This window comes from Astyanax mexicanus, chromosome 15 (assembly GCF_023375975.1).
Source record: "Astyanax mexicanus isolate ESR-SI-001 chromosome 15, AstMex3_surface, whole genome shotgun sequence".
Lineage (NCBI taxonomy): Eukaryota > Metazoa > Chordata > Actinopteri > Characiformes > Acestrorhamphidae > Astyanax > Astyanax mexicanus.
The window spans coordinates 24,531,346-24,555,803 of record NC_064422.1 but is presented as its reverse complement, the minus strand read 5'-3'; the positions used below and the strand labels follow the sequence as shown (position 1 = coordinate 24,555,803).

At 37.3% G+C, this 24,458-nt stretch overlaps 2 protein-coding genes and 1 long non-coding RNA gene across 9 annotated transcripts in view; 1 reads left to right on the top strand and 2 right to left on the bottom strand.

The window, feature by feature from the left end:
- Positions 1-490: 490 nt before the first annotated feature.
- On the bottom strand, positions 491-5,266 carry zdhhc4 (zinc finger DHHC-type palmitoyltransferase 4). The gene is made up of 7 exons (XM_049464854.1): positions 5,157-5,266; positions 4,645-4,782; positions 3,471-3,544; positions 2,573-2,751; positions 1,903-2,028; positions 1,176-1,420; positions 491-888 (listed from the first exon to the last, which is right to left on the bottom strand). The coding sequence occupies exons 2-7, from the start codon at positions 4,765-4,767 to the stop codon at positions 598-600; spliced, it is 1,038 nt and encodes a 345-aa protein (XP_049320811.1). The 5' UTR covers positions 4,768-4,782; positions 5,157-5,266; the 3' UTR covers positions 491-597.
- A 614-nt stretch (positions 5,267-5,880) lies between these two features.
- Positions 5,881-24,458, top strand: part of grid2ipb (glutamate receptor, ionotropic, delta 2 (Grid2) interacting protein, b) — a 53,098-nt gene continuing 34,520 nt past the window's right edge. For 2 of the 7 annotated variants that reach the window (XM_049464906.1, XM_049464904.1), the window contains exons 1-4: positions 8,583-9,159; positions 11,009-11,262; positions 11,971-12,303; positions 13,620-13,774. In XM_049464906.1, coding sequence (XP_049320863.1) covers positions 9,075-9,159; positions 11,009-11,262; positions 11,971-12,303; positions 13,620-13,774 — 827 coding nt within the window. In that variant the 5' untranslated portion in view covers positions 8,583-9,074. Of the gene's footprint in view, positions 6,224-7,292; positions 7,498-8,579; positions 9,160-11,008; positions 11,263-11,970; positions 12,304-13,619; positions 13,775-22,125; positions 22,302-24,458 lie in introns of those variants that run through there. The other 5 variants (XM_049464907.1, XR_007424497.1, XM_049464905.1 and 2 more) reach the window with 5 other exon arrangements.
- On the bottom strand, positions 15,472-16,998 carry LOC111188892 (uncharacterized). Its single transcript, XR_002648653.2, has 2 exons — positions 16,684-16,998; positions 15,472-15,661 (listed from the first exon to the last, which is right to left on the bottom strand). It is a non-coding gene; the product is annotated as an uncharacterized LOC111188892 (long non-coding RNA).

The window sequence follows — 24,458 nt, the reverse complement described above, 5'->3', positions numbered from 1 at the left end:
TGATCTATTAGTGTCACAATAAATTAGTTGTATACACAGTACTGGCCAGCACCTTGGACATAGGAATTTCCGGCTTCCAGATACCAAACTCGTCATGGCATGGTTCTGGTACATAAATACTATTTTATTTATTCTCCTTTTTTGCAGAGGAAAGGCAGTTTTGCTCCTTTGATTGACTAGCGCCTGATAATCTTAATTGAAATGCACATGTGCAGTGTATGCACTTGTGTTGCCAGCTTTATTTATAAGACGGCAACTCTATACTGCTATACAAGCTGTACACTGACTAATCTAATTATATCCAAGTTTAATTTAATTAGTTCTGTGCCATGAAAACTTTTAATGAAATACTTTTGCAGAAATGTAAGAGGTATACTCACTGATGAGAAATACTATACCATTTTTCTTTGTAATGTTGTCAATGCATCATTGCCCATGTTTAGGTTTAGGTGGGCAATGGTTGCATTTTTGGAGGACATAAAAAGGCTGATTTCTGATAAAAAACATTTATTGCAAACAACACGTCCAACAAACCAGCACAGAACAAAACATTTAAAAATACAGTTGAGGGAGAGGGAAAAACACACTGAACATAATCTAATTGTCTTTTTTCCGAGTTGGAGATAAAGGCCAGAAGACCTCTTTGAGATTTTTGAGAATTCCCTTGTTGTAAAAACCTCTCATTGGATTATAAGAGGTGTGGGAGTGATGTCCAGAGCCTGGGTGACAATGCTGACAACTGTGACCTTTCCTTTTGAACCATTCGTTGGAAGTCTGATTGACCACGGCCAAATAACAGTGAAACAGGGAATATCCTGCCAGGAGGAAGAAGACAAACACCAGGAAGCCGAGCATGAAGACTATCCTGGGGAAGGTTAAGAAGAGATGCTGTAAAAAGAAGATGTAAAATTTGGCATCAGTTAAATACGCAAGTTCTAGCAGTAGTTTGTAGTTATATGAATGCTGTTTTACCTCTGCTTTGTACATCAAATGTATAATATTTTTATTTAAATATTAAACTTTTGTACCAGGTACTAGGTCTTAACACCACAACACAAATGTCATAAAATATTATAAATTATCAAATCTGTGATTATGATGTAGTTAAATAGTTGTGAGGTCAGAAATCTATACTCTGTAGACCCATTTTGTGGTGATTCACTAAGTTTATATACCTGTATGATAAAAAGCAATCCCGAAGGCTGCTCCTGTCCTTGCTCATCGATGTAGCGTGCATGCATGAGGCCAGATCGCACGACTACATGAAACAACATGTCCCCAGTCAACACCACAATATCGCCTGCCATGGCGCACACACTCAGCAGGTACAGCAGGAAGTATCTTGTGTTCTGAGCACCAATGCAGTTGTTCACCCAGATGCAGTGGTGGTCAAACCTTTGCACACATCGGTTGCAGACCCCTAAACACAGGAGCAGAATTTTTAAGAAATATTAAAATATTTGCTCCCTTTAGATTGAAATCAATTCCATTGATTATACCAGCAACACAAAATTATTTTCAAATATAAGAATGGGGGGAACCATCCTCAAAAAAACAAATAGTAAGTCTGGACACTGTTAGAAGCTTAAAGCTTTAGTCTAAGTTTGGGGATTTGGGGACAACTAGTGTGTTTAACTGCACAGAGAATATAAAAAAAACTTCAAATGTAGGTTAATGGAAATACATTGATGTCTGAAATTACATCTAACAAACCTTCCAGACCACTCTGCTTAAAAAAAAAAAAAAAAAAAAAAAAATATATATATATATATATATATATATATATATATATATATATATATATATATATATATATATATATATATATATATATATGCGCCATTTCAAGGATGGTTGTGCGATTACACCAATACACCCCTTATTTAATAAACATATACTTACTACAGTGTTTGGATCTTGCAGGTTTCACAAACTGACATGTTGGACACATAGATCCCTCTTGAAACAACTGCTCATCATACTGGTACACTTTCAGCTGAGCTGCATGGTTTTTCTTTGTAAGCGTACCTGAGGAAGAAAAAGTATAGAAGGACCTCCAGTGAAAAGATGAGATTTTTAGATTTAACATTAAATGTAATGATAAATGATAAAAAAGGTCTTCCTAGCAACCTACTATTCTTTTTATTGATGTACTTTAATTTGTTCTTTCAAAACTTTCTGAAGAGTGCAAGAAGGCCTTTTATTGGGTGGCTTCTTAACATGTTTGGTTTAACTGCTGTTAATTCTTGAATTGATTTATTACTTTAAAACACATAAATTAAAATACACTGGACTAGCAACAAAAAAAAAGAATAAAATAATAAAAAAAAACATTACACAACATTTTCATTATTGTATGGATGTAATTAGGAATGTCACAATAATTATATTATTGATTATTGTACAATTTATGGATATCATCTCAATAATTTTGAATGACCCCAATATTGTATGTTGTGTTTACTTTATGTTCACTGCTATTTAAAAGAGTATTTTTGTTATATTATCATTACATCAGTGGCATAGTTTTTTTTTAATCTCTTCAACAGGTGGAAGGCTGTTGTCCACTTACCAGGATCTCTCCTACAGCAGAGGTAAAAGATGCAGGACTTTATTGCCAGGAGAACATATGGAACACACACATTCACCATTGTAGTTTCCATTTCCAGACAGAACTGAAATACCTCATAAGAGTATTCTGCATACACAGCAGCCTCCAGTATAAGGTGCAAGTAAATGAAGAAGTTGTTTCTGTTTCACAGGAGAAAACACCATATTTCATTAATATGATAAACAAAACAGCCCTCCTTAACAATTCTGACATATAATGTACAATATTCTAAACAGACAATAAACAGGCTAACACTAAGCTAGCATTCAGATTCAGATTAATTAAATTAAATAGGTTCAGTCTGTTGAGGTCGTCTGCAACCAAGAATGTTGCAAGACAGAAAAGCCAAGCTGTTAGGAAAGAGTGTTGGCAAAAGTGTACAAATATTGGCCAATACATACACACAATCTGGGGAAGCTGCATTGATTTCAAATGTGAATTTCTCAAGCTGAACACAAGACACTAGTGATGTGTATTGGCAAGACCCTGGTGATGACACAGATCACGATACGTAAGCATGATTATACATTGTAATCTTTAAAATTTAAAAAAACTGTATAGAAACCCACCATAATATGCATAAAATCTGGGTAAATGAAAGTTTACCTTTTTTAATCAGAACAGTGGAAACTGAAGGCAGAATACATATATTGTATAAACTATACATAAAAAATCAATACTCTATTTCTAAGAATGGATACAGTATTGCAAAATACAATACTGCAAAAAATTACTGCTCTCTCAGGGTTCTGGCAGCTGATGACAAGCTACATGACTAGGATTCAAACCAGTGATCTCCCAATCATAGTGGCAGCGCTTAGCCCCCTGGATCACTCTGCACCCCTGCTGTGATTCTTACCTCTGGTGAAAGAGCCTGTGTACAGTTCTGTTGGAAATGTTCTGAATGCATTGTGGAATCCAGGGAGAAGCAACCTACATAACACACAAGTTTTCAGACAATATTCTTAATGCACTTAATCATTTTCACAATTTTCATAAAGCTTTAAATTGTTAATTGCTTCACTATAATGTGTTTAGGAAATGTTTCTAGCTGCTGTTAACTTTAAAGGCCTCAAGCTGAACCATGTACACTTTCTCAATTCGTTGTACACATGGCTTTCACATCAAATCACAACATAAAATACTATGTATCTGTCTCTTGTTGCTGTTTGTGAATGACAAGCCAGAGGGCTTCCTACACTTAGATTGAGTGTAGCCAAGCTGAACTGTAGTAGTTCAAGTTTAAAAATGCTACATTTGCTTTTGTTGCAATAGCCACTTAAAACTGATTGTTCTAGCAGAGCAGTATTTTAATGACAGGTTTTGTTCTGAAAGTGAACTGAATTTCTAGTACATTTCTACAGTTATACAAAATATAGACTAGTGTAATGGTCTGTTAACAGCGACTTTTGCAGTTTTGGATCTTATTATTAATTTGTCATTCAACAACCTTTTTTTCATGCATAATATTTTCAAATATAATCTAATAAACTGTATTGGTGTATAGTCAAGCAATTTGTAGTACCATGTGTAGTAATGTAAATAAAATGGCGTGGGTTTATATATTTGTGATATTTCAGCTCATGTTTTAGCTAATTTCTGTTTAGATTCCAAGTGAATGTTTTAATATTGATTGTGTGTGTCATATATGAGATTTTCATCCAGATTTAGGCATAAGGAAACTGCTAATACTGAAATGTAAGTACTCTTTTCAATTCTTTGTAAAGTAAAATATCTAATAAACATTTACGTGTTTACTCAAAGAGAATAAATGTTTTTTTTGTGTTATGTTAACCAGTGCATTCCGTAAATAAACAAATAGCAATAAGAGAGTAATACATATAACAGACATAGGTTTACTTTTTATATAGTTTTTTGTGTGACATTTTAGTTAATTGATCAAATTTAATGAAACAGCTGAATAGAACTGACTGGTGGTCAGTTTTTAGATTCTCAACTTTTTTTTTTTTTTTGCTTATGGAGATGATTTTGTAGGGACAGAGCGCCACCTTGCAGCCACTCCAGTGCTTTACCTGAGTGACAGTGTTGAACAGGCGACCTAGTGGAGTCTGCTGCTGCCCGGAATATTTACACACCAAAACAATACAGGTCAGCACGACCGCCACATAGACAGAGAACAGTGTCAGAAAGTCCATTTCTGACCTGCAGCGCTGAGAAAACAAAACACCGTGAGAAACAACAATAAATCTAGAGCTTCCAGTGTGGGTGTGGACCTAGAAGAAGGACAGTGATCTGAGCACCAGAGTTTAATCAAATTAAAACTTTACTGAATATCAAGGTTACAACGCTAGGTAATCTAACTAGCTAACTAATAACTCGAATGATATATGACTATGGTTATATCTTTTTTCTGATTATAGGTTAAAGAGCTAAACAGGTAACGCTGAACAGGTAGTCATCCAATCCTAACTGCATAACTATAACTTCACCTCATTCATACGAATAAAGTCATCAAACGAAGACATGTCCAGGTAAACGCGTGCCGTAACAGTGGATTATACAGAAAACAGACTGAGAGTTCTACCTTTTCTTCACCTGCTGAACATCATCATCCTCAAACCTTCCCTCCCTCAGCGCTTCTTCCTCATGCCTTCTTCCCACAGTGACGCAGGAGAAAGCAGGAAGCACGTACAAAATAAAAGTCTCCAACATATATAAACAGCTATTTTATTGATTGTTAAGCTATCACATTAAATATTAGTAAATAAATACTATAGTATTAAATACATAAATAATGATACTATTACTAAAATGACTTCTACCATTATTTCTATTATTATTATTATTATTAATGATAATAATAATTCCTGAACATGTTTTATTTTAAAATGTTATTTAATAATGCACATTAAACCTTCAAAAGTATTGTAAAGTATAGCATTTTTAAATGTATAATTTACAACTCTAAACCAATTTTCTATACTTGCATCTTTATTTACCTAAACATTACAAAAATATTCTGTTTCCAGGACATAGACTTGGCAAAAATATGTTTTACATTAATAACTAAAATGTATTGCCCTGTAATAATAAAATATACCAGCTCCGCTTAAAATGCTTAAAAATGAGATTCAAATACAAAGAGAATTTTGACAATAATTTGATAAAAAAATTACTTAGTGAAATTCAAATAAAAAAAGGTGTTCTTAATTATTTTAGTCAATACAGTAATTGATTTTAGTAAACACCGTTTAATCTACATTTTATATCCTGGTGCTTTAATTATGAAGCCCAAAATGGCCAATTAGCGATAATGACTATCAGCTACCTGGTGTTGCTTAGCACTAGCTAGCGGTGGTATCTGTTTTCATTATATTGATAACAGATAGGTTAGGTGTGACTGTGCAAGTTATACTAGTAGGTTCTGTAGTTTGATAGTATATGTTGGTTATGGCTTTAGTTCACTCCAGTCTTTAGTTATTGATCTCTGAACACCGGAATGCAGCTAGCGGCTCAATGCTAGCTAGCTAACAGCTGAACTCAGCAGTGAGGATTGGCGGGTGTTAGCTTGGATGAAGCTAACTGAATTCCGAGATTAATAAATGGTTGGTGTTTGATATGTGAACGATGTTACTGCGCAGGTTAGATATGGTAAGTTATGCTTTTTAACAGGATATGTGTATGTTGTCTGTATGTTACTCTGGTCTTCGGATATTTTGGTTAAAACACAAGCATCGGGCTGCATTTTTGGTCACTGACAAGGTTGCCAGGTGCAATAAAAATATCCTGCAGAAAGGTCAGTCTAAATCCCGCCCTCCAGAAGCTTAAACTAGTCCAAAATATGTATCTCACTTTCGAATCAAATCGAAGCAAAAAACGATGAGTGTATGACTTAGTATTTTGTTCATAAGGAATTTATTATCAGTATTGATAGTAACTTTAAAGTAATTAATAATATTGTAACATTTACGTTTTATTATTAACACGTTTTATTTTATAACATTTTTATATCCCAGTCAAGAACAGTTAACAGTAAGTTAACATAATTTGCAAAAAAAAAACAAAAAAACTTTTACTTATTCGATGCTGTTTTTGCCCCTTCTAAACGCTCTTCTCGCCACTTTGACATTTTTTTCTGGTTACATTGTTTGTTTGTTTGGCGCCACAGTAATTTTTTAAAAGTAGCCCAAAAAAAACACCCCCACCACCCCCGACTTTTTACCCGAGACTGGATTTTCAAACAAGCCCAATTCGGCGGAAAAAACGCGAACCTGGCAATTCTGGTCACCGGGAACTGTTACATTTGTGTTTAAAGCGATGTAGCTAGCTAAGCTAACCTAACTTAGCTAATTAATTGGCTAGTTAACTAGGTTAACTAACTTTCTAAACTAATTATGTAGCAACAATTTAGCTTACTGTTCGGTGTGCTGAAGTATGTCTTCACTGACAAACTAATTAATTTAAATTAGAACTTCTGTTTATTAATTATATATAAAACTACACTGTAAATTTGGTTAAATAATTAATTTAATATCTCAGTTACTCCCTGTGGTCAAAACAAATATAGTTTTTTTTTGTGGATGGGCCTTTGTGTGTTTACTCGCTGCAAGCTAAAGACAAGTAAAGACTATTCCTGCAGACTGTTACTCCTGTCTGTTACTCTGGAGGTAATAAGTATCAATTGTATCAACTCCACTGCTTCTCTGTATTTACGTATCAGAGCAGCTCTAGCTGTGCCTGCAGGAGCAGACAGCATCACCACAGGCTCAGGTTGCCATGGCTGAAGTTTGAAGCAGGATCTGCAAACATTTCTCAGGTTACACCACTGCTTACAGCACAGCCCGGGTCATGCCTTAAGGAACGGCCACCCAGAAAAAAGCCTCAACGCTCACTGTCAGACAGCGGACTCAGATATTAAAATAAAGGTACGTGTGAGTGTGTGAGAGACTCTAACTGCATCTGTACACTTCCAGCCTTTCCTCAGGGCTTGGAAAAGAACAGTACTGTAAAGTAACCTGGTGTTGGATAGCATTGTGTGCGTGCGTGTGGGACTGGGCATCATTATTATGGCTAAATGTGATGTAACACAAGTAGCTAACTGAACTGTTTAGCTATTCTACCTGGGTGTGTTAGCTACAGTTTCTGAGTCTGTATTTAGCTTTGCTGAACGGGGGATGGACATTAGAGACCTACTATCACAAAGTATTTTAACATAGTATTGTGTTGAATGTTCCTTTTTGCACATTTGTGTTACTGTGTGAAAGGCTGTGGGGACACCTAAAGGAAGAACTTATTAGTACATGATGTGTTAATAATAGTTAACCATAGTATAGGTGAATCATTGTATCTGCTGTAATCAGCAAATAATTACTGTAATCTAAAAATAAACCATTTTATTAATGTTATTGTTAGTACTGCTGAGTCACTAACTGTTATTGTTAATGTTATAACAAACCACAGTGTTTTACATGGTTGCAATCCAAGGAACTATATGGACTGCTTCTCTGCTTTATGGTCTGAGAGCCTTTTGGACTGGTAAGATGAGACATTGATTGAGGAAGAGTGTCTGTTTGGAGATAGAAGCGTTGCCACTGAATAATTTAGCTAGTCAGCCCTGTAGAACTTGGCCATCTGCATGTCTTTGCTAATGAGACATTTCATTTGCATCAAATTGTACAGTTTATATATACCAGTTTTAGCCTGCAGCTAAAGGTTGTGCCCTATGGACCTTTAGGCCTTTGCATATTTGGGCCTTCTAGTGAAAGTCAGTGCTGATCACTGTGTATTTAATGCCCTGTAAAGGTTCCCTGCTCTCTGGAACCATGTGTGCAGCTCAACCGAAAACTGGACTCTCTCAGAGTAAATCAATCTGCCCTCACAAGTCTCTCCACAGGACTCCTGACAGAATGTGCCCCTGCCATGTGGTCAGTGGGATCTTAGGGATGCACCATTTTAATCTGCCTAATCCAGAGAGCATGGGCTTTAATTGCAGCGCTCCTGTTCAAAGCAGTGCGACTGTGATCCTCACGCAGATGTTCTAATTAGACACCATCGTCCTGCCGGATCCCCATGCTGATACTGGGCCACTTTCCATCCCTTGGAGAGGGAGCTAGCTGGCAGAGTACGGGAGGAAGGTATTTATAGAAAAATGGGGCCTCACTTTACCCTTTTTGGAGAGAGAATTATTAAGGATCTGTGCTACGCTGTCCCAGTTTCTCAACGTTAGCTCTGCAGGCAAGGCTGGCTGGACCTGGCCAGGGATGCAGAGTCAACTCGGCGAGCAGCAGCAGAGCTCTGGCACTTCCTGCACCTTTTTGATTTATTTTAATGGCAGTGCTCTGTGCGTGCTTGACTTTGGCGATGGGGGCATTGTGAAGGAATGCACCGAATGGAGGTCCTGTTGGACAGTTTCAGGATTCACCTGGGTGGGAGAAGCGAGCCGGATATCTTTCTGACATCCTGACATTTCTGTGCTTGTGGCACTTGTTGAATTTTATACAAAATGAAGAAATTCCTGCAGAACAAGAAGGGAAGGTACTCTTTACGCCAGCAGAAGTCTGGCCCTCGATATCCATCTAAAGATTTCTGTAAGTTCTTGTCAGCTGCTGTAAAGATGTTGCATTTTTAGTTTAGATATTAGCTAAAATGTGCATAGTTGTAAATGTACAGCACCCATAATCGTCATAGATTTTGCATGTGGGTTAATGGATTTTAAAGGAAGCTATTTTATGCATTATTTTTCATAATTCTGCTTAAAGCGTCAATTATTAGGAATAGGCTTTCAATGGATTGCCCCAAATGTCCAGCATTATTTTTTCATGCAGCCAAATTAATGCTTTTAAGCAGGAATGAATGCTGCTCCTGCATAAATATTCATGCAAGCACCTCACAGTAACACGTTTCTGCTCTGCAGTTGAGCTGATGAAGCTGTGTAATGACCTGACTGCACTCAGAGTGTTTTTAGATTTCTCAGTTGTGTGTTCTCAATGAGGTCAATGACAGCAGAAGGTGTGAGGAGTCAGCTGAGACCCTGCCTGAGAGACTGAACCTCACACATGCAGCACGCTTTTACTACCTTGCCTTGATTCTGGAGGTGGATATAATCAAGTTTAGAGAGCAAAGAGCCTGTGATTCTACAGTCCGAAATCTGGATTGCTAGTAAAGCTGCTTCACAAATTACATGGTGTCCTCTGGAGACCCTAGACTAGCTATTGAGATAAAGGTAAGAACATATGTTCGGGGTTCAATAGGCTAATCAAACCTTTGGCAACACTTCAGTTGTGTTGGGTTTGGGACAATATTAGTGTCTCAGATGACCACACCTAAAGTAATGGGTCCTTTTTAGGTTCTTTAGTGAAGATTATTATTATTATGTAACTTAAAAGACCATTTAGGGTGTTTTTTGGTTAAAAGATTCTTCTCAGTATTAGGAAACCTCTTGTATGTACAGAAAAATTATAGTATTTAGAAATGAAAAACAAAACCTTAAAGCGACTATTAAACTTACGAACTTTCTACAAATCTATATATTTAAAAAAATGATACAATATATTTAACAGTACTGGTGATGGCAACCAGGGGTTAAAACAAATGTAGTCATCTTTATGAACTCTTTCTGGGCTTGTATGTATACTGTAAAAATAGTTGTAAAAAATGTATGTAGAAGTTCATAATATATGGCATATGCCTACACAAACGTTTATAATAATCTATTTCAACTTTATTTGTTCATATTCTACTTTCACATTAAATAAGGTCAAAATGCAAAAAACATATAGTGTATAAATGTATCTAAGTGTATATGGACACTTAATACATGCTTATGTAGATTTATGCCAGTTTATGTTCAGTATTTCTAAGAGGGGAAAATATTATAATAAATGGTATTAGTATCCTAATGCTAGAATTCCTACAAAGCCACATATATTCATTATAAAATTAACAGCTTTTCCTAGTTACCTTATCAAGCAATGTGCTGCTAATGGCACTGATACAAGAGCTAAGGCCAACATGGAGATATCAGGAAGACACACTCAGTCTTCAGTGTTTATTTATACTATATTAAACCAAAGAAACACAGAATCACAACTAGAAAGAGTTTGCCAAAAGAGAATGAAATATTCGCTAAAATCACCAGATTAACTTGCTCTACAAAGTGACTGCACCACAATGCACATTTAAAAGTACATTTCCGTATGCTCGTTGCAGTTGCCAATTCTTGCCAAAAACCTACCAAAAACACCAGTACTTCTATTTACTATTCAGATTACTTAGATTGTGCTCATTCTAGCCATTTCTAAGAGTTTGCTGCAGTATAATTACATCAGTGTATATGTCAAGGTATAAACAAAAATGGTGATCGCAACATCCCTAACACACAGATAAATTTGTATAGATGAATAAGAAAGCTAAGCTTCTCATTTCCTTCTGTTTCAGTCCTCAACATGCCAACATCCAACCAGGGCTGGCCGGAGGAGTTCGGCTTCCAGCTGGGGGGCAATGGGCCCAGCTACATCCTTTCTGTGGAGGAGGGTAGCAGTGCCCACCTGTCGGGCCTGCAGCCGGGAGATCAGGTTTTGGAGATTGAAGGACAAGACGTGTCCACCCTCGGACCTCAGGCTCTGATCACCCTGGCACAGATGCAGAAGAACATCCCTCCCAGCATTGGGGTGGTCTCCAGAATCCAGCAGGTCAGAGGAACTAAGATGAGGCACATACCTTTTCTCATGCTGTCTTTACACATTGTTGGTCACCTTGTTCATTACTTCTTTGCCAGCATTTTTAGGTATTACTCTAAATTTCCAAAATATCCCTTTTTAGCTCAAAAATAATTGATCAAGTAAGCCAGTTTTGGGGTCTTGGGCATGCTTTTTACTCTTAAATTGAAGGTACAACTTTAACTGATTCTAAAAGAGATTGTAAGCTAAATTACCCACCAAGTTAACACACTGCTTTTTTTTCTGTCATTAAGATGCATGTGTACAGATGCTGTAGCTACACTACACACCAAAAACACTGGTTTTAAGACATGTCCTGATAAAAAAAATGCATGTTAAATATTGAGGCACAAAGAAAGGATGCAGAAAGAAAGTAGGAAGTAGAATCTTTTGACAAGCATGTAAAATCAACTGCATGTCCATCTTAAATCAACTGTTTGTTAGCAGCATGAGCCTAATATCTCTTACTGTAAACTTAGGTAGCACCGGTCAAATACCAAACATGTTTTAGCTAATTGATTGCAATTAGGGGAAGTGACTAATCATGTTTTATGCATAATAATTCATTCACCAAACGGTCCCAAATTTATTTATTTTTATTAAGTCAACTATTTGGCTATCTAAGGTAAATGATAACGAAAGAACTATTGAAAGAAGTCTGAACTTTCTTTTGTTCTACAGATGGATATCACCCCGGGCCCTGATGGTCGGTTTGGCTTCACTATTGTGGGAGACTGCCCCCTGCTGGTGGAGGACTGCTCTCCCTGCTCCCCTGCAGGCCGCAGTGGTCTGAGGGCAGGTGATTATGTTATGGAAGTGAATGGAATCCCAGTTAAACAACATGAGATGGCTGCTGCGCTGATAAAAGCCTCACAAGGCCGTACGCTGCGGCTGGGAGTGCTGTGTATGGGCAGTCGCCAGAAACGCAGCAGTGGCAGCATAGAGGAATGCCAGAAAGGCAACGAAGGCACGCGACTGGACCGCAAGCACAAGGCCCTGGAGTTCAACAAGAGGGTGAGGTCACAGAAATGGGGTTGGTGCCTCAGCAGTTGGCAAGAAAAGCAGTCACACTCAAATGATTAAAATATTAATTAATATAGTACTGGTGTGTTTATACTCTTGTTTCTTTGTTTTTTGGGGTTATAGTGGAACAGAAATCTAGGGTGCCTAGATTTAGAGGACCCTTAGTAGTCCTGGAAGAAAAAAAATAGTATACATTGTATATTACTAAGTATTCAGTGTAAAGAGCAATTACATATGAACAAAATGAATTGGTTAAAACTAGGAAAGTCATAATATTTTATGGTTATATATGAATCTGTTTATGGTACTGCCAAATTGGCCATTCTGATTATTTGTTCAGTGCAAATATATTCTAATAGAACATCCCTAATGCTAAAAGTTTCATTTACTTCATGTATAATTTCAAGTATAATTTTTCATATATAGTTCATGTAATCGTTTTTGAACATTTTTAAATAAAGATACCATAAAATAAATGCACTTACACAATGCACATCAATTAGTGGAGGGACCCTACATTGTCAAAAATAATGGTTCTACAAAAAGAGTTATGCCATAGAGTACCTTTGTAGTTCTGTAAGGCCCTTCCCTGCAGAACGCAAACACAAGTGGTTTGCATTGCATTAAAAAATGTTTCATAATGTGAATGCTCCATATTTTGCATGGGGCAAGGGACAGGTTTAACCAATTTTCCCTTTAGCTGTAATGGAACTGTAATTTGTCCTGTAATTCTCCATGAGTGTGGCAGTTAAAAACTCAACAGTAATGTAGGAATGCATGCTGAATTTGTACTACAGAATCATGCATTTGCAGAACGTTGGTTGGGCATGAACATTTCCATTTGTATACTTGTGTCAAGTATATTTGTTGCCTAAAGAACTATTTTTGCAAGAGAGGTGTACTTTACGCACATTTTTTTTATGAACAAGCTGTCCTGAGCTGAAAAGTGAAAAACATGTAGACTAAGGTGTAATGTGAGCATATTGCACGCAAATCTATAACTAACAGCCTTCTGACTTTGGCTCATTTCACCAAAGTTATATAGTGTCATTAGCAGCATGCCGAGCTCAGAGTATCAATAATAGAGATGCTGTTCTCCCTTTTTTAAATCAGTGGATCATTTACATGATTGTTTTTAAATGAAATAACATTACATAATGCGGATAATGCATATAAGAAATATGGCATCACTTAAAGAACCCCTTGTATCATCTTGGTTTTTATGTTTGTGATCACACTTCTCTTATGTCTGATTGTTTTTCTTGTGAACACTGTTAAGTTGATGATGTTTTCCTGACATTCTTTAGATTGAGGAGGTGTTGGGGAATGAACCTGAAGTAAAGGAGAAGCTGTTTGCTGTGCTGAAGCAGTTCGCTGCAGAGAGGAAGGTGGACTGGCTGGCCTCGGTTCTTCCAGACATCCTGACCACTGAGGAGCAGCAGCAGCTCATTTCTAACATCAGGTAGACAGTGCCAGTATCTGTTACTTTGTGCTAGTTTTTAACCTCTATTTCAGTGCCTCTCTGACCTGAAATGCTTTGATGAGGTTGCAGTGTCTGCATTGGCATGTGACCACCAGAGGGCCATAAAGTTATTTATTCACCTGTTTTTTGCTTGTGATTCAGTCAGTATCTGTGTGGTTATGTAAACAGAGTATAGTGCAGTTTCTGATTATGTTGGTGTTCAGGCCTCATGGGGTGAGATTTTAGCCATTTTGTCACTTAAGGTTTAGCAGCTGTGTCGTATACAGTATCTTTAGTATGGTACTTTTTCAGATGATGTCATTCCATTCATTTTCTACATTATTTGTCGTGTTTCTTTTTCTCAGTGGGGAATAGCTTACTGGATTTTCCTGGTGTTAGCCAGCATGACCGCATAGAGCTGTTGATAGGTCGGACTCCATCTGTTACTGTAGTGCTCAGGGATAATCCACTGGCTCTCCTGTGTGTAAGGTTATGTGTTTGAGTGAAATTCCCCTCTTAGCGCATTTAGACCCGCAGGCCAACTAGGTCAGTGGAGTGATGTGGCACTGGCCACTGAATTCCATAGCTGATCAAGTGCTGGCCTGCACCCGGCACAATCTGTCTGCTTGGCATGCACAGAAAATCATACAGGCTCATCACAACTGAGTTCAGCTTGGAGTGATTCACCATTTCTGTGTAATAAACTGAGCGAGCCAACTATACAGCAAAGCTTCTAAAAAACATTGGTCCCCCAGGACCAGAATGTTATTAATCATCTATTAATCCATTTGTACTCTTCATTAGCATAATGGATGAATAATACAATGATGTGATGGAGAACAATCCTTAATATTGTAGTTATATATATATAGTAACATATAGTAACAGTTCAGTTGTTTCACATATTATAAAGGAACGGACAGCTATGGGTAATTTATGAGTAAGTTTTGCTTCTTTGTTATCTGAGCTAATAGTCTCTGTCATTAAGTGTGTAATCCTCTGTAGGGGGGATCTGAAGAAGGGCAGTGAATGTGCTCAGCAGTTTAAGGTTTCTCAGCAGTCGGGGGATAATCCCTCAGTTTTGCATTGTTGTGGAATATATATCACATACAGCACTAATTGAAAAAGACCAAATCTGGTTTATTTAAGTACATATTTGTGCACTCTAAAAACAGTTGGGCTAAAAATAACCCAATATGGGTTATTTTCAACCCAACCGCTGGGTTATTATAGCACCAGCCCAGCAGTAGTTAATTTGACCCAGCAAGATGGGTTGACCCATTATAACCCAGCAGTCGAGTTAAAATATACTACCCAAATGCTGGGTCAAATTAACTGCAAATTAAGGTAATTTCAACTACACATATTTGTTATATACTCTACCCAAATGCTGGGTCAAAGTAATTAAAATACTGGGTTGTTTCAACTACATAATTTGTTATTTTTCTACCCAAATGCTGGGTCAAATTAATTAAAATTATTTGTTGTTTCAACTATGTAATTTATTTATTTTTTCTACCCAAATACTGGGTCAAATTAATTTAAATTCTGGGTTGTTTCACCAGCGATACATTTGTTCAGTTATCTATCCAAATGGTTGGTGAAATTAACAGAAATTACAGATTAATTCTAACACCCCTTCATGAAATAAATTGCTATAAACTATATGTCATGTAATAAACACCTAAACAATAATGTATTTTTTACAAGGCACTGCCTTGAAATTTATTATAACTGAATGCCAACAATAACAATAACAATGCCAACAACTACGTACAAAGTTTCTAAATTTTTGGAGGAACTTCAGCCTAGGTCCAGCTCTTGGTATCAACTGGTTGATGGTAGCCTCATCTAAAAGAAGAAAACTTTCCTCATCAATCCCCTCCTCTGAAAAACAAAAATAGAAAACAATACATACACTTTTATTTATTTTTACAAAACAGAATGATGCACTGACAACTAGGGCAGATTTATTCTAGAAAAAAAATAAAATAAAGAATATTAAACTAAGAATCATATTTGCAATTACTTAAATGATTATTCATTAACTGAAAATGTCTAGGTTATTTTTATTATAGTCTATAAACCAGGTCTATGCCATGCACTGTTGGTATAGAGCTGGGCATTAAATAAAAAAAATAATTCTCTAAAATGTTATTTTTATACGCAAACTTTACTGCTCTGTTAATTAGCTACAAAAAGCTCCATTACCAAAATTACTTTACATAAAAAAAAGCTAACACTTCTTGGTTTAACCCTCTTAATAAAAATAAACAACTTGATATTAGATTTCTTTTAATCAAGAAATATATATAGCTATAATAGCAATAATATCGCACTTTAGAGCAGGCAGAAGGACTGACAGCATTAAAGAAGGTAAGCAGTGTCACATGCTTACACTTAGCACCTTAGTAAATTCACAGAAAATTCACAGGCCTCGCTGCACTGCAGGCACTCTAAAGTGACAAATTAAATGTTTTCTTAGTATTTTTATCAAAATTAAATATCTTTATAGATTAATTTGAAAAATTTTAAAAGATTAATTTGAAATTGTCAGAAGGCTAGCCAGAGTTAGGAAGGAAGGCACACACACAGGCACACAAAGGAGAACAAGAATGAAGTGAGTTGAACGGAAAAAAAACAAAGAGCTGCAAAAATATTTAACTTGTTACCTTTGCTTTTTTACAGTTTAGAACGTATTTTGTTGTTTGCAAAGACCAACACGAAAAAGCTAAGCTAACTAAGCTGAGCTAGCAAATTAGCCTGCTGGCTAGCAAACCAGTTAGCAGTATTCCCCCTAATTAGTTTATTTACAGTGAAATAAAGTTGATAGTTAATGATAACGTGGGAATTGGGGTCCTTACACTAGCTATGTAACACAACACAGACACCGTGAATTAAATATTTACCTCAAAGATGATCAGTCTCTCTCGAGCATGTGCGAGCTGCTGAAGGAGCTTGGAGCCTGTCTGGGCGCGAAATGGTGGAGGAGGAGTTAACGTGATGACGGTCCAAGCACAAACAACTCAGCTGCTGGGTCAACTGATGCATGTTGGGTTGATGAATTTTGCCAGATTTTGACCCAGCACATGAGTTGCACAAAAAACAACCCAAATCCCCCCAAAAATAACCCAGTTCCCATAAAAATAACTCATAATGGGTTAGACATTTCATAACCCAGCAGATGAGTAGTTAAAATAACCCAGCAGTTTTTAGTGTGTGGGATTATAAAATCATAATTTGTTTTTTTCTTGCATAAGAAAATAGAAAGTGTCTAGTTCTGGTCTCTATGATGGTCTCTGGTATGAATGAATGCCATGTGAGCCATTTTTTGTAAAAAAAAAAAAAAAAAAAAAAAAAAAAAAAGCTTCTGTGTTTCTGTATAACCCTGCTTTAGTTCACTGGATTAGTGGTCTCTGAAGAAAGACAGGATTTCGGCTCTTGCGACCTGCTTTCTCTCCACATTCAATTTTACAGCTCTAAAATTTAAAGGACAAAATGTTTTCAGAGATACAGCCTTAGTTGTGAAGATATAGCACTGAGTGCTCGGTAGAGTTTACCCTTAAACTTTGCTATTGTATTTCACAAAAAAAAAGAAAAAGTGGATTTTAAAGGAAGGAGAACTTTAAAGTGAACAACGACAAAGTATTTTTCAAAAGTAATTAACTCTCCTGTTATCTTCAAATTAACTAACATATATTATCCTTGTGGTCAGTTTGACCCCAGCAATTTAGCAGAAATTATTATATAATAATTAAAATCATTACCACAGGGGTCTCAAAGTAGCGGCCCGCGGGCCACATGCGGCCCGCGACGCGGTTTCATACGGCCCCTCACGGGTTAACAAAATAAACATACATCTGGCCCGCAATTCAATTTAATTATTTATGCTTTATTATGTTCGTTTTCATATTTTATCTTAACTTGTATTTTGGTGTGTGTGTGTGTTTTTTGTTTTTTTTTTTGCTTACGCTGCGTTGCCTGCTTTAGTAGTCTTGCAGCCGTGGTGTGTCCACTAAACTCCGTAGTTATAAACATCCTGAGGTTAGCAGCGCGCTAACTGACCTGTTTATAATGTAATCCGAGCAGTGACTCCGTGACGCTGCTCTAAACTGCTGCTGTTAGCTGCTTGGGCTGAAAGATGAACTGTAGAGAGATGTATTATCCGGTTAGTGGGGTTATTTTATTTCATACACAGAAGAACTTACAAATTTTTAAAAACGCTCCAGACTGGCTCAGCTGAGCCCTGTAGCCCGTGGCTGGGCTGCAGCTCTGACTAAGCAAAGACTGCGGGCTTGTGGTGCTGCAGCTGCAGCTCCGACTAGTGGTTGGATGAGGAACTGCTAAATCTGAGGAAATGCTAAATCTGTCACAGCTCACAATTTTTGATTTTATATTTATTAAGCCTTATTTCAGTATCAAACGTTTTGATCAAAGTTAATATAACTTATAAATTAAAAGGATTTATGTTAATAGAGCAACAAGCAACCATTTTTCCATGCAACTGTAATATTTGATTGAATAAATAGTATATTGAGAGTTATTTAACATTAAGGAGTAATTACATTCATTTTGTATTACATCTGGATACATTTTCTTATATTTATAAGTTACATCTGGCCCTCAGAGGACAGCCAATATGCCAATGTGGCCCTCGGCAAAAATGAGTTTGAGACCCCTGCATTACCATATTTTCCTGTGGTAATTTCTCTTGAGAAACAGCGGTTCTCCATCTACTAAATTTATGCTTATGTAAGATTAGGGTCCTAAAGTTTTTTTTTATATTTTAAATTTGCTTGTCACAGTGACTTTCACATCATCCACAAGAAATGCATGTAAAATGCTACTATTTTTCTATGTTTTATACAGTCGAGGCACATTAAGTTTTGAGGTTTTCATTTGGCATGTTTTACAGCACAGTCAGTAGCAGCATCCTTGCAGACAGGAGCTAGTGTGTGTGATTCAGAGAGATATGCACCAATAGATATGCACTTGCTACTGTTGCATTTTAAACCTGAACATTTATGCCCTGGGCTCTTCAGTTGTTCTTACTTGTCCACACTTCTATGATGTAAACGGTGTGCATCTTTAAAAAAACTTAAAATTGCTGAGATTAGAAGTGGGCGTTTGGTTTTAAAGAATAAGCAAATTTTTCTTCAGCTTCAGATTACATGCAAAACAACTCAATGGCTTGGAAAATCATAAATGTCCAATTTACTAATATATGAATGTTTCCTTTGCAAATTTTGACAAGACAGCTGTAAACAAAACCTCTCCAATCTTAGTGGATCTTGGCAATACCACAAAGACTATGGGGTAGGAGTTTGCTGCTGATTCTGTATCAGCAACAGCATGTGGGCCTCGTCTTGTAGGCGCCCTATTGATTGGCATAATGAGAAATGGGACCTGCTGCAGCCATGTGGTCCTTATGTTCACACGTTAGTGTGGGCTGCAGCAACGCAAGTGCACCATTTGCAGCAAGGCTTTAGTCAGAGGTGAATGCTGCGTGGTGAGCAACACACAGATGTTCACTTGACGAGATCATGTGGAGATTCATCCACCTCAGTTGCAGAGCTCAACAATTGTGATTTTGTGTGTTTTTTGTGATAAATACTGTAATATTCTTCTGAATTGGGGTAATTATCATTCAAGCAATGGGAAGGGGACATATTATGTAAAAATGTTTTGAGACTCTGACACTTTGAACTGAGGATTGCTGGGACAGGGTGCTTTGCCATAGGCAGCCGGGGCCCAAGAGCGCACAATTGGCCATGCTTTCTGAGTTTGAGAAATGGCTCATTTCCTTTATCAATATTGCTGGCACAGCTGTAAGGCGATGTATCAGAACTGAGGACCCGGCAATTTCCACTGGCATTTCAAAAAGAGGCAGTGGCTGACTTCACATGTATTCTAATAGGCATGCACTTTCAACTTAGTCTTCTATTGTCTGAAGCATTGTAAGTGACATGTTGGGTAATTGGCTAACCTAAATTGTGGAAAAAAATTGGGTAAAGATTTCAAGAGCGGCAGAAGTGCAGAAATGTTTGAGTGCTACCAACCCACAGTCTGTGAACTTGCCATATTTTTCTATAAGTAGCTAACAAACTCCTTCAATTTTTCCAAAAATCGACAGTGCACCTTATAATCCGGTGCGCATTAAGTTTGAGTTATACCAGTCAGGCTGTAAGGAGCAGTACTGTCACTCTGCTGAAGTACAGCGTTATATTATATAAAGGTTTCAGTGAAGTTTCTCTAGCACCTGAGGCTGGAGCAGTATTAGCATTAGCCGCAAACCACAGCGCTGGGGTGAGTATATATCGGACTGTAGCCTGCGTGTTTACTGTGATAAAACAAGCTATGTGGGATGAACCTCTAGTTCATAGTGCCCTGGCTTACCAGAACACTCAGGGTTCTGCAGTGTAGCACTTTTGGGCGGAATTCACTCTAAGCGCTGCTGCTAACCACGGCTAGCGTTGCTGCTAACCGCGCTGTTGAAAATATTGGAAATCTAAGCTTACTGTAAATAAATGGAAGCACTATACTTACCCAAATTAACAGTTTTCAGGAGAGAAATCTGTATAGATTGTGCATTTGACTTAAAGAATTACAGTTTTTTTTACTTAGGCGCCTTATAATCTGGTGTGCCTTATGTATGAAAATAGACCAGAAAATAGACGTCTATTGATAGTACGCCTTATAATTTGGTGCGCCTTATAGTCCGTAAAATACTGTATACTGTAATTTTTCTTCTAAGGAGACAATCCTGTGCAAAAAGCCTTCAATTATACAGTATCATTATATAAAAAAAGAGAACTTCACAGTAATGTGATGACGTGACAACCTGTGGTGTTTTGTCCAAAATAATTGAAATACTTTGGATAATGTGAATTCCTTGTTTCATTGAAACAACTAGAAAACATCTGTGATGACTTGAAGAAGCTGTGGCAAACCTCAGTGCTAAGAAATCCCCTATAGTGCTGTGCAGTGCTTTTACTGAGTGTGTTAATGATAATAGCTTACAATAGCAAACAGGGATATCATTATGTAAACAAATGTATAATATATGGAGTAAAAAAAACTGTATAGATTGTGAGACTGTTTTTAATTTCTTTAGCTATTACTCAGTGTGTTTGGAATATATTTTCTATTCCAATTTCTCACCTACTGAACAAAATCTAGGTCAACGTTTTAAATCTCTCTGAGTATAATACAGATTCGTGATGGCCTACTGGGATCCTACCCAGCCCTCAATACTGATACTCTCTTTTTTAGATGGCGATGGAAAGTAGTGTTTGCTGTGCTCCTCATTTGTGGGCACAGACAGCATCAGCTAGTCACAGAGGCACTGAGGTATTGGAGTGATTTAAAAATAGCTTGTACAGAGCATGGGATTTTTCAGCTTTAGGTAATTGTGGATAATTGCTCTCTCTAGGTCTGCTATGAAAAGTGTGAAAAACAACATTTCTGAACCTTCTGTACTTCAGTCTGAGCATTTAATTTTTCTCATAGTCAACAGAGAAGTCCAGTGACTACGTACAAATACTTCGCTCCCCTACTTTACTGGAGTAAACATTTTTTAATATAAAAATACAGGCAAGAAAGAAGTATAATTGCTCAAAACCTACATGTTTAAGTACAATCTGTGATTTAAAAAAATGGCATTTAGAAAAAGGGTACATTATGTGAGTAAGTGAGGATTTGTGGAGTGTGTAGCTGCAATGTAGCTTTAAAAGCTAACTGTTTTCTGCTTTAAAGTGAAGACCAGGTCTTTCCTAAACGGTGCCATGGGATTAGCTTACATGTAAAGCTCATACTTACTGTATGTCTTTACTTGTTACAGTGGCTAAACAGTCTCTTCCAGCTGCAACGATTTCTGTCTGAGGCTTTAAATAAACAGTAGATGGTTGATAACACCTAATTAGATGCACTTGCATTAATTGGGCTAACATTTGGCAACATTTCAAGGTACCAAGTTCCCAATTAGCCAATTCTACTCTGCATTTAAGTCTGAAATTATCTAACTTGGTCTAAACATCGCTTAATCTCTTTAATTCTGCTTAAAACAAAATTGCCACTAAATTTGTGCTTAAGCTTTAATTAGCCTTTGGTCTTTCTAACAAGGAAACAAAAAACCCTCATCTGTCATGTCCTCGCTTACTTTCAACCTCTTTCATATGTATGCACAGTCTCTTTTTCTCTCTCTCTCTCCCCCTTTCTCTCACATTATCTCGCTCTCTCACACTATCTCTCTCTCTCTCTCTCGCTTTGTAAATCTCTTGGATTTTCTCCTCATTATGCAGCTCTAAGCTTCCGCAGGTCACTGTGGACTAGCTGTGCTCTCTTGACAGTTTGCTGCTGATGGGTTCTCTTACTACAAAGACTGTTCGATTGGCTCCCGCTGTGCTGAAATCTAATTGAGCAGCACACGTGCTGTAATACATCTATATATACGTGCAGCTTCTTTATTTTTCTTTTCATTTGATTTAGAATTAATGGCAACCTAGGAGGGAAAGATGAATTGCTTGGGGTGAGTCTTTTTTATTTATTTGTTTTTTTTGCTCATTGTAACTTTAAGAATAACAGCTAAATCTGAACCTGTTTGCTGGAGTCTGTTGCTGAACCCACAGGTTACATCAGAATTTTAATGAGCTGCTGTTTTGTGGATAGTGCATGGAGTTCATGGAGTTGTATATCGCTGGGTTTTCCAATTATGTGAAGGTATCATGTGTTTGGATCAATAGGGATGTAAACAAATAAAGATTTAGATGTTTTGCCATTCTATACATCCTGTTTATTTTGTGTAATTATCTTAATTGTGTAATCTACTGTTATATTCCCTCTTTCTTTCACTTGTGCATATAAATATGTGTACATGTGTTTTTCCTCTCTTATAAAAAAGCCCCCTTCCTTCAGTTTGTCTACAAAGGTTGCAAAATGGACATGACGTGTGGGCATGGGTTTGCTGTAATTGGCATGGATGGATTGCTGGGTGACCATGGGTGGGCATAGGTGACCTTGCAAAATGGATTGCCAAGTAAGCATGGCTAGGCATGGTTGGGTTGCTGGAGGGGATGGGAAATTTTGCTGAGGTGGCATGGCTGGACATGAGTGGACTGCCAAGTGAGCAGTATGGTGGCTTTGTGGTTACCATGTTCGGTCTTCAAGTGCCTGTCTGGGTGGAGTTTCCATGTTCTCCCTGTGTCTGTGGGGGTCTCCGGTTTCCTCCCACAGCCCAAAAACATGGAGGTCCGGTATATTAGATACTCTAAATTGCCCAGAAAAACTGAATACTCTTAATCAGGGGTGTCCAAACTTTTCTTATTGGGGGCCAAAAGGAGAAATATGTGTGCAGTCACAGGCCACAGACTCTGTAATAAAACATATAATGAAAAATATTACTTATTATAATACATTTTCTTGATTACTATCATTTACACACCATTATAGTGAGAGATACTATCTTTATCTATCTTTGACAATGTCATGTAAACTATTTTTTTTTCAAATAAAAAGATGTTTCGTTTCATAATATCTCTTAATATTACACTCCTACATTATGGTGATTGATTCCTGACAAATTAAACATACACTTCAATCTGAGATCAGTTATAACAGTCATTTTCTCAACGTGCCTGAAATTTTATGCGTTCGCTGTCTCATTTCCTTTTTTGAAGTTGCCATGTTCTTCCAAAAGCTCAGGAACGTTAATGTAGGCGTAATTAAGGAAGGAAAAGTGATGAGCGTTTTAAAATGGGTTTATGCCATAGCCACACCTAGCGTTCAAACTTTGAGTCTCACATTTTAAAAATCCTGCTTAATAGCGCGCCAACTTTTATTTTATATTTAAAATACCTTGTGGGCCACTCCAAAAAAGGAAACGGGGTTGTATTGCTGTAGTGCCTGATGCAGTCCTCCAGGTGGACTGTCGTTTTCGGCTGAGAGTACGCTGTGCGCTATTGGCTGCCGCTTCTCACCGGTGTGTGGAAAAATGCTGAGTGTAAATGGTTGTGTGTAAATCGTAAAGCGCCCTTGGGTTTCTAGAAAGGCGCTATATAAGTATAAACTCATTAATTCGAAACTTAATTTGATATGCCTGGATGAGTTGTATGGGTAAGGTTTTGGCTAGGTATGACTGGGCTAAGCATTGATAGGCTGCCAGGTAAGGCATGTGAAGAGAGTAGACATTGATGGATTGCTAGATATGCCTGGGTGAGTTGCCAGGTGAGTTTTTGGCTAACATCGGCTTGGCTAGGCATTGTTGGGTTGCCAGGTAGAGCATGGGCAGATTGCAGGATATGCTGGGGTGGTTTGCTGGGTGGGCACTGATATGTTATCAGCTCTGGGTTTCCAGAAAGGAAACCTACTGTTTTGAAGTTCTGTTTCCTGAAGCAGATAGCATATTGCAGTTTCTGGTCTTTTCAGGACAGCTAAAACTAGATCTCAGTATTATGCGACATCTATGCTGGTATGGATGCTATTTTACAGTGTGAAGTTTCCCTACAAAATAACTTAATTTTAATCGTTAGCCAGAGCCAGCTTCTGATTGCATCAGCATAAAGGCTCAAGTTGTGAACTGAAGTAGTTGAATTCCTGCAGTTGAGAAAGCTATGCATTATTGATTGATAATCCAGTGCTGCTCGTTAACTTTGGTGTTGGGGGTATAATGCTATCCATACGTTTAGCT